At 39.6% G+C, this 13,889-nt stretch overlaps 1 protein-coding gene across 4 annotated transcripts in view; it reads left to right on the plus strand.

Annotated features, from left to right (window-relative positions):
* TPD52L1 (TPD52 like 1) overlaps positions 1-13,889 on the plus strand; it is a 109,731-nt gene that overhangs the window by 64,596 nt on the left and 31,246 nt on the right. For 3 of the 4 annotated variants that reach the window (XM_049900436.1, XM_049900409.1, XM_049900427.1), the window contains exon 2: positions 7,191-7,306. In XM_049900436.1, the coding sequence (XP_049756393.1) occupies positions 7,191-7,306 (116 nt within the window). Of the gene's footprint in view, positions 1-2,190; positions 2,335-7,190; positions 7,307-13,889 lie in introns of those variants that run through there. The other variant, XM_049900418.1, reaches the window with a different exon arrangement.

The raw sequence follows: 13,889 nt of genomic DNA on the forward strand, positions 1-13,889 counted from the left end.
TATGAGGTCCCCCACTCTCTGCTTGCTTCTCTTTTCTTTTATCTCTTGAAAGATAAAAGGTGGTGCAGTTCACACCCCAGGGAAACTCCCTTTACCTTGGATCAGGGAGGTGACCTGGGTATGGATTGTGTTACAATCCCACACTAATCCTTTTAATGTAAAATTACAATCACAAAATGGAGGACAACCACAGAATACTGAGAATCATGGCCTAACCAAGTTGATATACACATTTTTGGGGGGACATAATTCAATCTATGACAGATGCCAAAGATTTTAAGATACTCATTGTTTTATATACCACTAAGGAAAAAAAAAATACCATTGATTAGTTGTGTGCACCATTAATTTTAAGGGGGAAAATAAAACCCCTTGCCGTTGAGTCAATTCCAACTCACAGCAACCCTATAGGGCAGAGTAGAACTGCCCCATAGAGTTTCCAAGGAGCGCCTGGTGGATTTTAACTGTGGACCTTTTGGTTAGCAGCCGTAGCACTTAACCACTACACCACCAGGTTTCCTTAATTTTAAGAGGTATTCAGAATTCAAAGATCTTAAAATGTGAAAAAAAAAAAAAATGTGTGTGCTGCAATATATAGGAAAAGATCTAGAAAGATGCGCATGAAAATGGCATAGTAGTGATCCCTGGAAGTTGCGTATATAACTTGTATATATCTGTGTATTAAATTTTTTTTAAATGCTGCTGTCATCCTGCTCCAGTCTTTCATTAACACCACTCTGAAAGGTTCAGGTGAATCCCTACCCTGGCAGAGCCAGTTTTAAAATTTTTAGAATATCACCTATTAGGGTTCACACCTTGGCTTTAGGATGTGGGGGTGGAAGGCTCCCTTTGTATTATTGTTGGCATTTGAGGCTTTTGCCAAAACTCCAGGGCAGCAGGAAAAAAACACATTTAAAACCCTGTTACTTGTGTGATTCGGTAATAGGCTAGCTACAGGTTATTTGTAAATGGATGAAAATCAGTTCAGTAATGGAGGCGCATATGAAAGAACATTTAGGCTTTTGTGGTGGAAAGAAGAAAGAAATTTTTTGTAAATGTGCAGAAACTAGGATTCTCATGAATTAACTTCTATAAAAAAAAAAAATTTTTTTTATGTCTTTAATTTCCACCCTCTTAAAGTTGACATGCATTAGTTTTTGTGCACTTAAAGATAATCATAAATCCACCTGTAATGAGGCTAGCTCAATGTTTTTTTCTACTTGGGGAATTAATGTAGCTATTTTGAAGTTTTATGTTAAAAGATGCTTGAGGTTATTTTTACAAACATTATGAAGGAAATATAATGAAGCAATAAATATTACAGTCTTAAATTTATTATTTAAACTATGCAGATTTTCATTTATGCTACTTTATTGATTTTTCATTTTATTAAGTACTGGGATAATTTTGTACTCTTTTTGAAAGTATGTACTTTTGTCCTTTTGCTTGGTTATACTACAGATTTTATTTATTACTTCCCAATATAGTGTATGCACACATACACACACAATTATTTTACTATTTAAAAGAAATTCTGCCATTTTTATATATTTGCCAACAATGCAGGATATAGCTATGATCTGAAGTCATAGTTGGTAGCCATTTAAGTCCCAGCTCTCTGTGCCATCTCAGTCTTGAGCATGAAGACATGACCTAATCCACAAGAGTGTTGGACAGGGTGCAGTAAAAGTATCTTGATGCCAGTGGGGGATTTTCATTTCAAGGTTGAAGGAGTTGAAGGAAGGACCTTAATCTGAAGCTCATCTCTTGATTTACACTACCCCACATTTTGTGAGTTGTGAGACAGAAGGGTGTAGGCTTCGGAGTCAAACCAACTTGAGTTAGAGCCCCAGCTACTTGGGACTGAATCAGACTCTCAACCCAGGTACTAGGAATGTGAGTCCTCATCAGCAAGGTCACTTCTCAGTAGACTTTGTTTTATTGTGTTATTTGGCCTCATATGTGAGACTTAAATGGAGGATCACTGGCAGTTGTTGGTCTAGTGAAAGCAGGCATATGGTAGCATTTGACAAGTACATTAAGGCTTGTCATTGTTTATAGCTGCTGACAAGTTGGCCTCCAGACCATGCACAACGAGACAGAACTCTACCTGGTCCTGTGCCATCCCCATGACTGGTCGTGAAGTATACACTTGCTGTGATCCATAGAGGTTTTCATTGGCTGATTTTTCATATGTGGCTCTCCAGGCCTCTGTTCCTAGGCTGTTTTAGTCTAGAAGCTCCACTGAAGCCTGCTCAGGATCACAGCAACACGTACAGAAGGGTGGTGGCTGCACATTGGTTCGGAATTGTACTCAGGTCTCCTGAATGGAGGGTGAGAATTGTACCCCTGAAATATCCCTGCTCCCCTCTGTAATCTCCTGGTACCTGTCACATATTGTGATTCTTAAGTACTTTTGCCCACTGACAATCACTTTTGTTAAAAACTGTGTTTTTAATGTTCCTAATATTTGCTTCCATGGTAACTACATAATTTTATATTAATTTTACTGCCCTTACCACATTATCATCTGTCACTTGGAATCTTTTAACTATTGCCTTTTTATTTTTCTCTTCTGGTTCTGACTCAGTTTCACTGTTTAATAACTTTTTTATCCAATTCCTCTTTTCACCTACACCTTGACTCTGGAATCATCCTTTGACCTCATAATCTAATTGCTGCTTCCCTAATCCAGTGAGCTGAGCATGTTGTACTGAAAACAGCCAGACTTGTCTTCATTTTATCTGTGTTTACATGTCATCGTGTTCTGAACAGTACAGCTCAGAGAACACCCACTGGAAGAGGATACAGCAGGGGAATACATGCATAAGTAGAAAAATAAGATGGGAGACTGACTTCAACTTCAAAGATATGAGTGTAGAAGGCAACTGGGCTAATTAGACTTTGAGTGCTTAGTCTAGCAACCTGGTCTCTGGGCAGATTTCATGAATGGGTGGTCTCTTGGAGTGAGATTTTGAGAGATTCGTGATAGGTCTGAGAAATTGGATGTGTGGTGGATCAGATCTGAAGCAGTGCAAATACCTCACTTTATAAGGTTTATACACCTCTCCTTTGAAAAGCAGAAGCTACCTTCTGGGCCTTGGGTCTGTCTTTCCCTAAATTCATGTATTATCAGTTAAAATGAATATTTAATTTTTTGTCTTCCTAGAATATAGGAAGATACTGAAGATGCTTGATGACTTGAAAAGTCTAAGTGCCTAGAACTATAGTCTATTCTCTTTTTCTCACAAGGTCAAGATGGGAGAGATTGAGAATTTGGGTTCTAACTCAGTTTGCCCCATATCCTTACGGTGCTGGAAGGGCTGCGTTGAGGAGAAGACCCAGTCTTGCAGGTCCCCGCCGTAGCTCTCTCCTTACCCCAGAGCAGAGGGTAGCTTATCTTCTGGGCCCATCTCTTGTACCTGTGTTTGGAATTGCTGCTGATTACTGGTTTAGACAGTTATCCTACACCTGGGACATTGACTAAGAGTACCTTGGCCACATGTAAACATAAATATTTGCTAGCAGAAATAAATGACAGTGTTTTTCCCCTTTAAATAACCTAATTATGTCATTCTACAGAAAGTATAGAGATGTTCTCGTAGGTTGCTGATGGTAGCATAAAACTGGTACACCCTTTCTGGGAGCTAATTTGGCAGCAGGGTTAAAATATCCATGTCCTTTGACTCAGTGGTTCAATATACAGGAAATAATCAAGATTTAGCTACAAGATGTTCACTGGAATATCCCAACAAATGGTACATTAAAAAAAAAAATTTTTTTTTTTTTTTTACATTATGGATCATAAATTAGATACTGTGCATATATCAAAAATATATAAATGTAGATATGTGCTTTTAGACATGCAAAGATGTTCATGATATCTTATTGAATAAATAAATCAAGCTCACAATAGTAAGTAAATGCACCACTGATATGTGTGTGTGTATATATATATATGTGTGTGTGTGTACATATATATATATGGAAATGTGTACATATGCATAGAAGAAAGACCAAAAAGGATGGACCAAAATGGTAATTATTTCTGGGTACAAATTTTTAAGCAAATGGTTGGGTGAAAAGTTGGCAGTTCAAACCCACCCAGAGGTGCCACAGAAGACAGGCCTGGCAATCTGCTTCTGAAAGGTGACAGCCTTGAAAACCACGTGGAGTTCAGTTTTATTCTGCACACATGGGGTCCCCTTGAGTTGGAATCCACTTTACAGCAACTAACAACAACATGATTAATAGTAATTTTAACTAATAATGGATAATTTTATTGTCACCATCTGTCTGTCATTTTGTCTTACTGTGGTGGCTTGTGTGTTGCCATGATGCTGGAAGCTCTGCTACTGGTATTTCCAACATAAGCAGGGTCACCTATGGCAGACAGGTTTCAGTGGAGCTTCCGGACTAAGATAGAATAGGAAGAAAGGCCTGGTGATCTAGTTCCAAAAATTAGCCAATGAAAACCCTATAGATCACAACAGAATATTGTCCAATATAATGCTATGATGATGAAGGTGGTGGAAGATTGGCCACTATTTCATTTTATTGTACATAGGGTCACCATGAGTCAGAGCAAACTCAATAGCAACTAATAACATAAATCCCAAAACCAAACCCGCTGATGTCAAGTTGATTCTGACTATTCACAAAATAAATGGAAAGTGCAGAAAGTACTCATACACAGAAATTCAGTAAACCATCTGCCTAACGAACCGTGACATCCCCTATAGCACTCCCATCTTTTTCCCTTCCTCCTCAGAAAACTATGGTCCTGAATTTTTTATTTCCTTCCTTTTCTTTATAATTTTACTAATCATTTATTTCTAAATGATAGTTCATCTATTTTGCATATGTCGGACTTCATACAAATGGACTTATTCTTCAGTACTCTTCTACGACATACGTTTTTCACTCAGTACCTTGTTCCTTAAGTCGTTGGAAGGGTTGAGTTGAAGAGGTGTAGTTCAATTGTTTTATTAGGGTCGTGTCTTCAGTGTGCAAATGTACCATAGTTTACTTATGCATTCTCCTGTTTATGGACTTACGTATGACTTACAGTTTTTGCTACCATGAAAGTTCTTATTAATAACTTCTGGTGTACATGTAGAATTTCTTGGATATAAATGTGGGGATAGCGGAATCACTGGGTTGTAGGGTGTGCGAATGTTCAACTTCACTAGATGATGATGAACGTTTATATTCTTACCAGCAGCATATCAGTTTTCATCCTTCCCATAATCACCAACACTCAACAATATCAAACTTTCAAATTTTTGTTAATCCAAACAAACACCAAACCCAAATTGCCGTTGAGTCGATTCTAACTCATAGTGACCCTATAGAACAGAGTAGAACTGCCCCATGGGGGTCCCAAAGCTGTAAATCTTTATTGAAACAGACCGCCACATCTTTCTCCCACAGAGCAGCTGGTGGGTTCAAACTGCCAACCTTTCAGTTAGCAGACAAGCGCCTAACCACTGAGTCAGCAGGGGTCCTTTTGTTAATCCAGTGTGAAATCTTTTGATTTGTGTTTTTCTGAACATCAGTGAGGTTGAGCATCTTAGGTTTATTAGCCATTTGTGAATCCTCCCTATAAAGAGTCTGTTCAGTTCTTTTGGTCCCTTTGTCTTTGGGTTTTATTTCTGTCTTTTAAATTGGTTTGTGGGAATTCTGTATATCCTGGGAACTAATATTTTGTTAGCTATACATGTGGCATATACCTTCTTTGATTTAATGGCTTGTCTTTTCGTTTTCCAGATAGTGTTTTTGGTGAAGAGACATTCCTGATTTTATCCATTCTTTCTTTCATGGCTTGCCCCTTTGTGTCTTGTTCGAGAAATTCCTTCCTACCCAAATTAAAGCCAAAGCAAACCTGTTGTCGTCGAATCGATTCCAATTCATAGCGACCCTGTATAAACTCTTATATGTTCATAGTTTTGTCTTTGTACGCTGTGAAGGTGTCCAGTTTTACTTTTCCCATATGGATAGCTATTTGTTATTGAACAATTTATTAAAAGACCATCCCTTCCCCATAGATATATAAGTACCAGTGCTGTCATAAATGAATTTTCCATACACGCGTGGATCTGTTTCCTGGGTCCTCCAGAGAACATCTGCCTCTGAGAATACCAAGTGCTAAGGGGCCTTACCAGGGAACTTCTTCATTTTTTAAATAATAAGGAACCATTTTTTCACATAATAAGGCATTTATCTCACATAACTGAAGTAGAGCTATTTCCAGGGCTAGTCTGTGGCACAACGATTTCATCAAGAACCCAGGCGCTTCCCATCTTTCCACTTCTCCAGAATCAGTTTGTTGGTGATGTTTGCTCACAGCTGCAGCTGCTCCACGTTCCATGGAGCACCTTATGCAGTACTTCCTCTGAAGCGGAAAAAGCTTTAATACTTTAAATTCTCATCCCAAGTTTGTTTTGAACCACCCAAGTAGTACATGTGCAGGTTGCCAGCTCCCACACAGTCCCACTTACGGTTATGAATTCTCAGATGAGGACTTTTTCCTCTGTCCATTCAGCTCAGAGTTTCAAGATGGGCAATTTGCCTTGCAGATCCCTATGGGTAGTGAAGGTATTTATTTCTATCTCACCGTACTCTGTGGGTGTATCCCCATGGGGACCAAAATTTATGTAGGAGGATCTCATATTAAACGCTCCTTCCTGGGTGGCCTCTGCCCCCTACACTCCATGAGACCTTGAAAACCGAAGCTGGAATTCACCAGTTTGGCAACCGTTCCCTGAAAACCAAAGCTGGAATTCACCCATTTGGCAAATGTTCTCATTTTTCCCATTGCTGTCGAATCAATTCTGACTCATAGTGACCCTATAGGACAGAGTAGAACTGCCCTATAGGGTTTCCAAGGAGTAACTGGTGGATTTGAACTGCTGGTTAGCAGTCAAGCTCTTAACCACTGTGCCACTAGGCCTCCTTGGCATAAATGTAGAACTTGGCAAAAGCTGGCTTGGCTTATATCTCTGGCTTCCCACTTTCATTTAGTTTTTTGGTTTCATAGTATTCACGCATTTAGACCCTTTTTTTGCTGAAATTTTTGGTTGTTTTCAGTAGGAGGGTCAGTCAGAGTGTCTTGACCTCCATACTGTGGAAATAGAAATTGGCTAAATTCATTTTAAAATTGCATTATGTTTTATCAATCTTATCTCAAGGTTTGTTGGAGACTGAACCACTGCAAGGAAGAGATGAAGATGCAGTAGCGAGTGCTGATTTTTCTAGCATGCTATCAGAGGAGGAAAAAGAAGAGCTAAAGGCAGAATTAGTTCAGGTATGGTTGGTAATCTTCATATTGTTCATATTTCTCTCTCCAGATCTTGGGAGTTTGGTATAAGTCCATATTACAATTCTGTCTTCCGTTTAATAAAATTTTTCAGATGAATGCACTGCAAGATTATTCATTTTACCAGAGTGTTTTCATAATGGTAATTGTTCATTTTCCCTGGGTGGTACAAATGGTTAAGCACTGGACTACTGAGCCAAAAGGTTGGTATTTCAAAGCCATCCAGAGGCACCTTGGGAGACAGGCCTGGTGATCTGGCTCTGAAAGGTCACAGCCTTGAAAACCCTATGAAGCAGTTCTACCCTGCACGCATGGGGTCACCATGAGTTGGAATTGACTTGATGGCAACTAACAGTAACAGTCGTCCATTGCCTGTTGATTACAGTGCAAAATGAATGGTTGTTCTGCTTAAGAGACAGTCATTCCTGGTTTTTAACATACACCCCTTATTCCTTTTAGTGGAAACCCTGGTGGTGTAGTGGTTAAGTGCTACAGCTGTTAACCAAGAGTTCAGCAGCTCAAATCCACCAGGTATTCCCTGGAAACTCTATGGGGGCAGTTCTACTCTGTTCTATAGGGTCGCTATGAGTCAGAATCTACTCGACGTCAGTGGGTTTGGTTTTTTGAGTTTATTCCTTTTAGTACTACAACACTACAGGGTTAATAAATCACTTACAGACCTGATGGAATCCATTCAAGATCATGGCACAGGTGCCAGCTCCTTTTAATAGCAGTGCTTGTTTGAGGTCAGCAACCTAGTTCAAAAAATGATTTATCCTTTAATGAAAAAGTCAATCATTGAAGCAACTGAATATCAACTTGTGTACTCTTTTGCAAGAAAAATAAAGCCTTGGGGGTCCAGAGGAAAGCAATGATTAATTTAGACTTAATTAGGTCTTATGTAGTTGCTGTGGGCACGTGGACAGAGAGGGAGGAGAGCACCTGGCTCATCACGAATACGACTCTTTGTTCAAGCCTTTTGTTTGCAGGACCCATTAACCTTTAACCATTTTACTAAGAAACCTTTACTTTGTAGGAGGCATGGGCCTGAGGAGGGGAGCCACTCAAGTAGAATCGAGCAGCAGGGCTGGAGGAGGAGAAGTCAGCATTCCGTCCCCATTCTTTGTTCCTAGCTGTAGAGCAGGAAGATCCGGTTCCAGGTGGAAGGAAGGCTTTGCATTCCCATTATAGCCCTTTTTCTACAGCCTGAGGAGGTGCCTATGAGCTCCACATTACACTCACCCTCTTTGTCCACTCGGACTCTTGAAACTCTAACGTTCTGATAGTCTATGTTTATGATTCTCTTCTTCTCTTCCAGTTGCTGTTGAGTTGATTCCAACTCATAGCGACCTCATGTGTCAGAGTAGAACTGTGCTCCATAGGGTTTTTAATGGCTGATTTTTTGAAAGCAGATCGCCAGACCTTTCTTTCCAGGTGCCTCTGGGTGGATTCAAACCTCCAACCTTTAGTTGGCAGCCAAGCGGATTAATGTGTGAACCACTCAGAAACTCCAGTATTATTACGAGTGTTTATGATAACTCCTGATAATACTGAAGTCCCTGGGTGGTTCAAACGGTTAACTCACTCGGCTGCTAAGCAAAATGGTGGTGGTTTGGGTCCATCCAGAGGTACCTGGGAAGAAAGATCTGTCAATCTGCTTCTAAAAAATCAGCTGTTGAAAACCCTCTAGAGCATGTGGGGTCACCATGAATCGAAATCAGCTTAATGGCAACTGGTTTGTAATAATATTAAAGACTTTTCAGGTGGTTTCAGAGAATACACCCCGAGAAAGCTTCACTACCAAATAAAAGAACAGCTTGTTCCTCGGGTGCAGCCAGAAATTATTTTAGTAAGCACAGTGCCCCAAATCAAATAGGCTGGCTCTTAAGCTGTGTCTGAAATCCTGGTTCATAACCTGTTCATGTCAATGGTGGTGTCCAAAAGTTATGTTTTACAGACTGGTTCAAAGCTAGAGTTTAACTCCATCACCTTTATAGCCCTAGTTCAAGTTCAGGAGCAACATTTGTAACACAGAAACTATTATAAAATGCCTTGATTTTTCTGGGTTTTGGGATTATTGTGATATACATACATATATACACATGTGTGTGTGTTTTCATGCATCCTGTACTTTCTAAATATTCAATAATGAACATGCATTACTTTTATAATCAAGAAAAAAGTAAACAGTCTTAATTGAATGCTGCAATGAACATAAAAATCTAGCATTGTTTTCAGAAGTTCCTGTTTCCTGGGCCATATCAATAAACCTCCAGCTCATGTCATTCCAGACACTTTTGATCCTGACTCTTGAAACTATCACTAGACTCCTTGTCACTGTGTTCAAGTTACTGGAATTCATGTTTGCCTCATTGGGAATGCATTAGCTTTCGTGCTTCCTGCTTCTTATTCTGGGTCTTCAGAGATGAGGAGCTATTGCATCTTGCCAAGAGTTGCATCAGGTGACTTCCAGAAGCATATGGGGACAGCTGTACAGCCCAGGCCAAATGGAAAACAAAGCAAGCGTATCTTTGGTGTTTTTTTCCTCTTCATTTTTCTTTCCATCTTCCTCTACCCGGGCCACCTCTGCTTTATGCTCCTTCATTTCTTAAACCTGCTTTCCCCACCCTTTTACACACAGACACCCGAACACACATATTTAAATGTATGCATACTCACATAAAACAAATCCTGTTCTTTCAGGTTACAGATGCATTCAGATTACTGTAGGTGCTAGGGTTTAAGCATAAGAGATCCAATTCAGCAGTCCCACAGTAGGTGTTATGAATAACTAAGACATCTTTTAGTTCGTTCAGCTCCTCTGTCTTAACTCTCCACAAACTTATTTTTCATGGGCCCCTGGTCCAAGTAAATCTTTTTGTCTGAGAGAAGTCCCCCGCTGGGTTTTTTCGCCACTCAAGAAACAGGATACCTCACAGAGTGCTGACCGACCTGTTAGGCCATTGCCTTTGAGACAGGCAATCCATTGTGGCCATGATCCAAAGCAAGGCCTTTGTGTACAAGGACACTAGCCTCTGACTGCTTTGGTTTTGGGGTGTGCCAGTTATCCAGTCTTCTCTTCATTTCACTCCTCTCCCTGGTTTCCTCATAGCCTCCTAGTGTCTTCTGGCTATGCCAGCTCCCTCCTTCTCCAGCCTTCTTCTTCTCCCTTCCCAGAGAGGCCTTAATCTGCACTGTTTTGTGTTAACATTCACGTACAGATACCCTAAGACTTTGGATGATGTTGTAACTCCATCTACCCACACAGGCAACATATTTTCGTATGCCTACCCAGTAAGTGGAAACCCTGGTGGTATAGTGGTTAAGTGCTACAGCTGCTAACCAAAGGGTCAGCAGTTCAAATCCACCAGGTGCTCCTTGGAAACTCTATGGGGCAGTTCTACTCTGTTCTATAGGGTTGCTATGAGTCGGAATCGACTCGACGGCACTGGGTTTGTTTGGTTTTGGTTACCTAGTAAGTGCTGGCAATAGGAAAACTTATCTTTTTGGTGGGAGACGTAAATTTAGCCAATTGTGTCCAAAAGGCGTACATCTTGGACAAAGTGTGTACTTTAAAAAAGAAGTCTGTTGTTAACACAACTTAATCTTTATTATTGCAATCATGTGATATGTGTATCTTACAAGTTATTGAATGGGAGGTCAATATCATCTCTGATCTAGTACAGTGATTTGTGCATAGAAGGTATGTAAATAACATTTATAATTAACTTGAATTATTTTGTATCTTCGGCAGATATTTATATTTGCTGATTTTGCTTCATATCCTTTCATTGCAGCAAATCATATCCATGAGTGCAATCACATGCTGAGTCTTGTGAGTCCTCCTAGCAGATCACTGAACTTGGGGATGGTCTTGGGGCTCCCTAACATACTTGTTTTTTTTAAACTTTTATTAAAAAATATATTTTTTTCTAGCATGAGGCATAAGAAAACTTATAAACATATTTAACAACGAATTTTGACTTTGTAAATTGTAAGAGTAGTTTTGTTTTTTTTAAAAAAAAAAAAACCCATTGCCATTGAGCTGATTCCGACTCATAGCAACACTATAGGATAGAGTAGAACTGCCCCATAGGGTTTCCAAGGAGTGCCTGGTGGATACTGAATAAGAGAATTAACCTAATTTGCTTATGATACTCAAGAGACTTAGTTTCTTCAAATGTTTATTTTGCTCAAATAGTCTAGATCAGTAATGGAAAAAAACAAAAAAAACTGGATTCTAGTCTCAGCTCTTCCATCAAGCAGCCTCATCTGTGAATGTGGGGGTATATTTGGTAGAATTTTTATGATCTTTTGGGTACTAACGGAGCCTGGTAGCGCAGTGGTTAAGAGCTTGGCTGCTAACCAAAAGGTCGTCAGTTTGAACCCACCAGTGGCTCCTTAGAAATCATATGGGGCAGTTCTACTCTGTCCTGTCAGGTCGCTGTGAGTCAGAATCGACTCCATGGCATCAACAATGGCTATCACTTGGTACTAATCAAACAAGGAGCAAACTTCCAGTGCTGGGGAGAAACATGTGTTGTACCTACAGAGAGATGTACAATATACATGTAATACAGATTTTATGGTAACTAAAGAGATTTTCAAAGGTAATTTTGACTTTTTTCAAAGAGACTTTCAAAGGTAATTTTGACCACATACGATTTTCAACCAAGATTCTGAGTTTGGAATTTAACTTCCTGAAATATGTTACTTCTTTGTATAATATAAGCATAACTCCTTTTAAAATAATATATAAATATAGGGTACATATGTTTCTGTTGTGTATATTGTGTATATATATGTACACACATATATATGTATAATAAAACCCAACATCTTTGTTTCCTAACATGGTAGATAAGAGTCCCCTTCATACCTGGCAGAAGGTGCTATATCAGAATGAGAAACTACACACAAGTTCATAAACAGAATGCTGCCTTGTCTTGTGGAATCATTTCAAGGCTCTTCCTCATAGGTCAAGTTAAGAGATAATGAGTAATATCCATTGTTGATGCCATGGTCACAAAATGTTAGCACTCAAAATCTGCAAAAAAAAAAAAACCAAACCTGTGGCTGTGGAGTGGATTCTGACTCATAGTGACCTGATAGGACAGAGTAGAATTGCCCCATACGATTTCTAGGGAGTCGCTGGTGGGTTCAAACTGCCGACCTTTTGGTTAGCAGCCAAGCTCTCAACCACTGCGCTACCAGGCTCCATTAGTACCCAAAAGATCATAAAAATTCTACCAAATATACCCCCACATTCACAGATGAGGCTGCTTGATGGAAGAGCTGAGACTAGAATCCAGTTTTTTTTGTTTTTTTCCTTTACTGATCTAGACTATTTGAGCAAAATAAACATTTGAAGAAACTAAATCTCTTGAGTATCATAAGCAAATTAGGTTAATTCTCTTATTCTACAATTTATGGATTATTTCAGTATCCACCAGGCACTCCTTGGAAACCCTATGGGGCAGTTCTACTCCGGGTTCTCTAGAGAAGCAAAATCAGTAAAGCGTATAAATATATGTAGAGAGATTTATATCAAGGAAACAGCTCATACGATTGTAGGGGTTAGAATGTCTCAAGTCCTTGGATCAGGATAGAGGCCTTTCCCAATTCACAGAGCCACAGAAGCTGGTGAACCCAAGATGAGTAGGTCAGAGAGCAGGGCTCCCACTCACAGGCTGTGAAAGTCGAGGAATCCCCAAGGTTGGCAGGCAAGGCCACAAGGTTTCTCCCGATTCATGTAGCTGCAGGGGCTGGCAAATTCAAGATAGGTAGGTTGGAGAGCAGGACTATGGCTCGCAGGCTGTGAAGATTGATGAATCCCAAGATGGACAGGTAAGCTGATAGCTCAAGTCCTAAGAACCAGAGGTCAGACAAGAGACAGCTGCTGGATCCAGAACAAGCCAGCAACCTTTGCAAGGCAAGCAGGAAGGAAGTAGGCTGCGGAAGGTGGAGAGATGAAGGCTGAGGGGGCGGTGAGCCACCACAGGCTCCGTCCCTGCTGGTACCATTCAGCAGATTCCATCATGGGGGTGATCACATATCAAATTTCAACGGGGAAGTGATCACAACTGCTAAAATGCTGAGAATCACAGTACAGCCAAGTTATCACACAATCTTAACCATCACAGGGGGTAATCAGACCATTTCCAAGTATACAAATCTGAATATTCATTGCATCATTTTTCCTAATAGAAAAGAAAAATCTAAGTATTATCAATTGACAACTAACTGATAAATTATTCTATATCCATATAATCATAAAGGCAAACAGGTTGGGCATTAAATGAATGTGTAACTATTTTTATTGGTATGAGAAGATTCCTAGGACATATTGATAATTGAAAAGAAGTTGTTTATAAAATAAGATGTGTAGTACAAAACCAATTTTCGTTGAAAAATTTTGTCTATGTACAACTGTAGAGAAACCTTTGTATGGTTAGAAACCAAGAAATAAGTGTTGACTAGTTCCTAGTAGGTAACAGGTGATTTTTTTTTTCTTCTGAATATTTGTCTGTGCAGTTTAAATTTTCTGTGGGAGCACTAATTACTCTTGTAA

The sequence above is a fragment of the Elephas maximus genome, chromosome 1, assembly GCF_024166365.1.
Source record: "Elephas maximus indicus isolate mEleMax1 chromosome 1, mEleMax1 primary haplotype, whole genome shotgun sequence".
NCBI classification, from domain to species: domain Eukaryota; kingdom Metazoa; phylum Chordata; class Mammalia; order Proboscidea; family Elephantidae; genus Elephas; species Elephas maximus.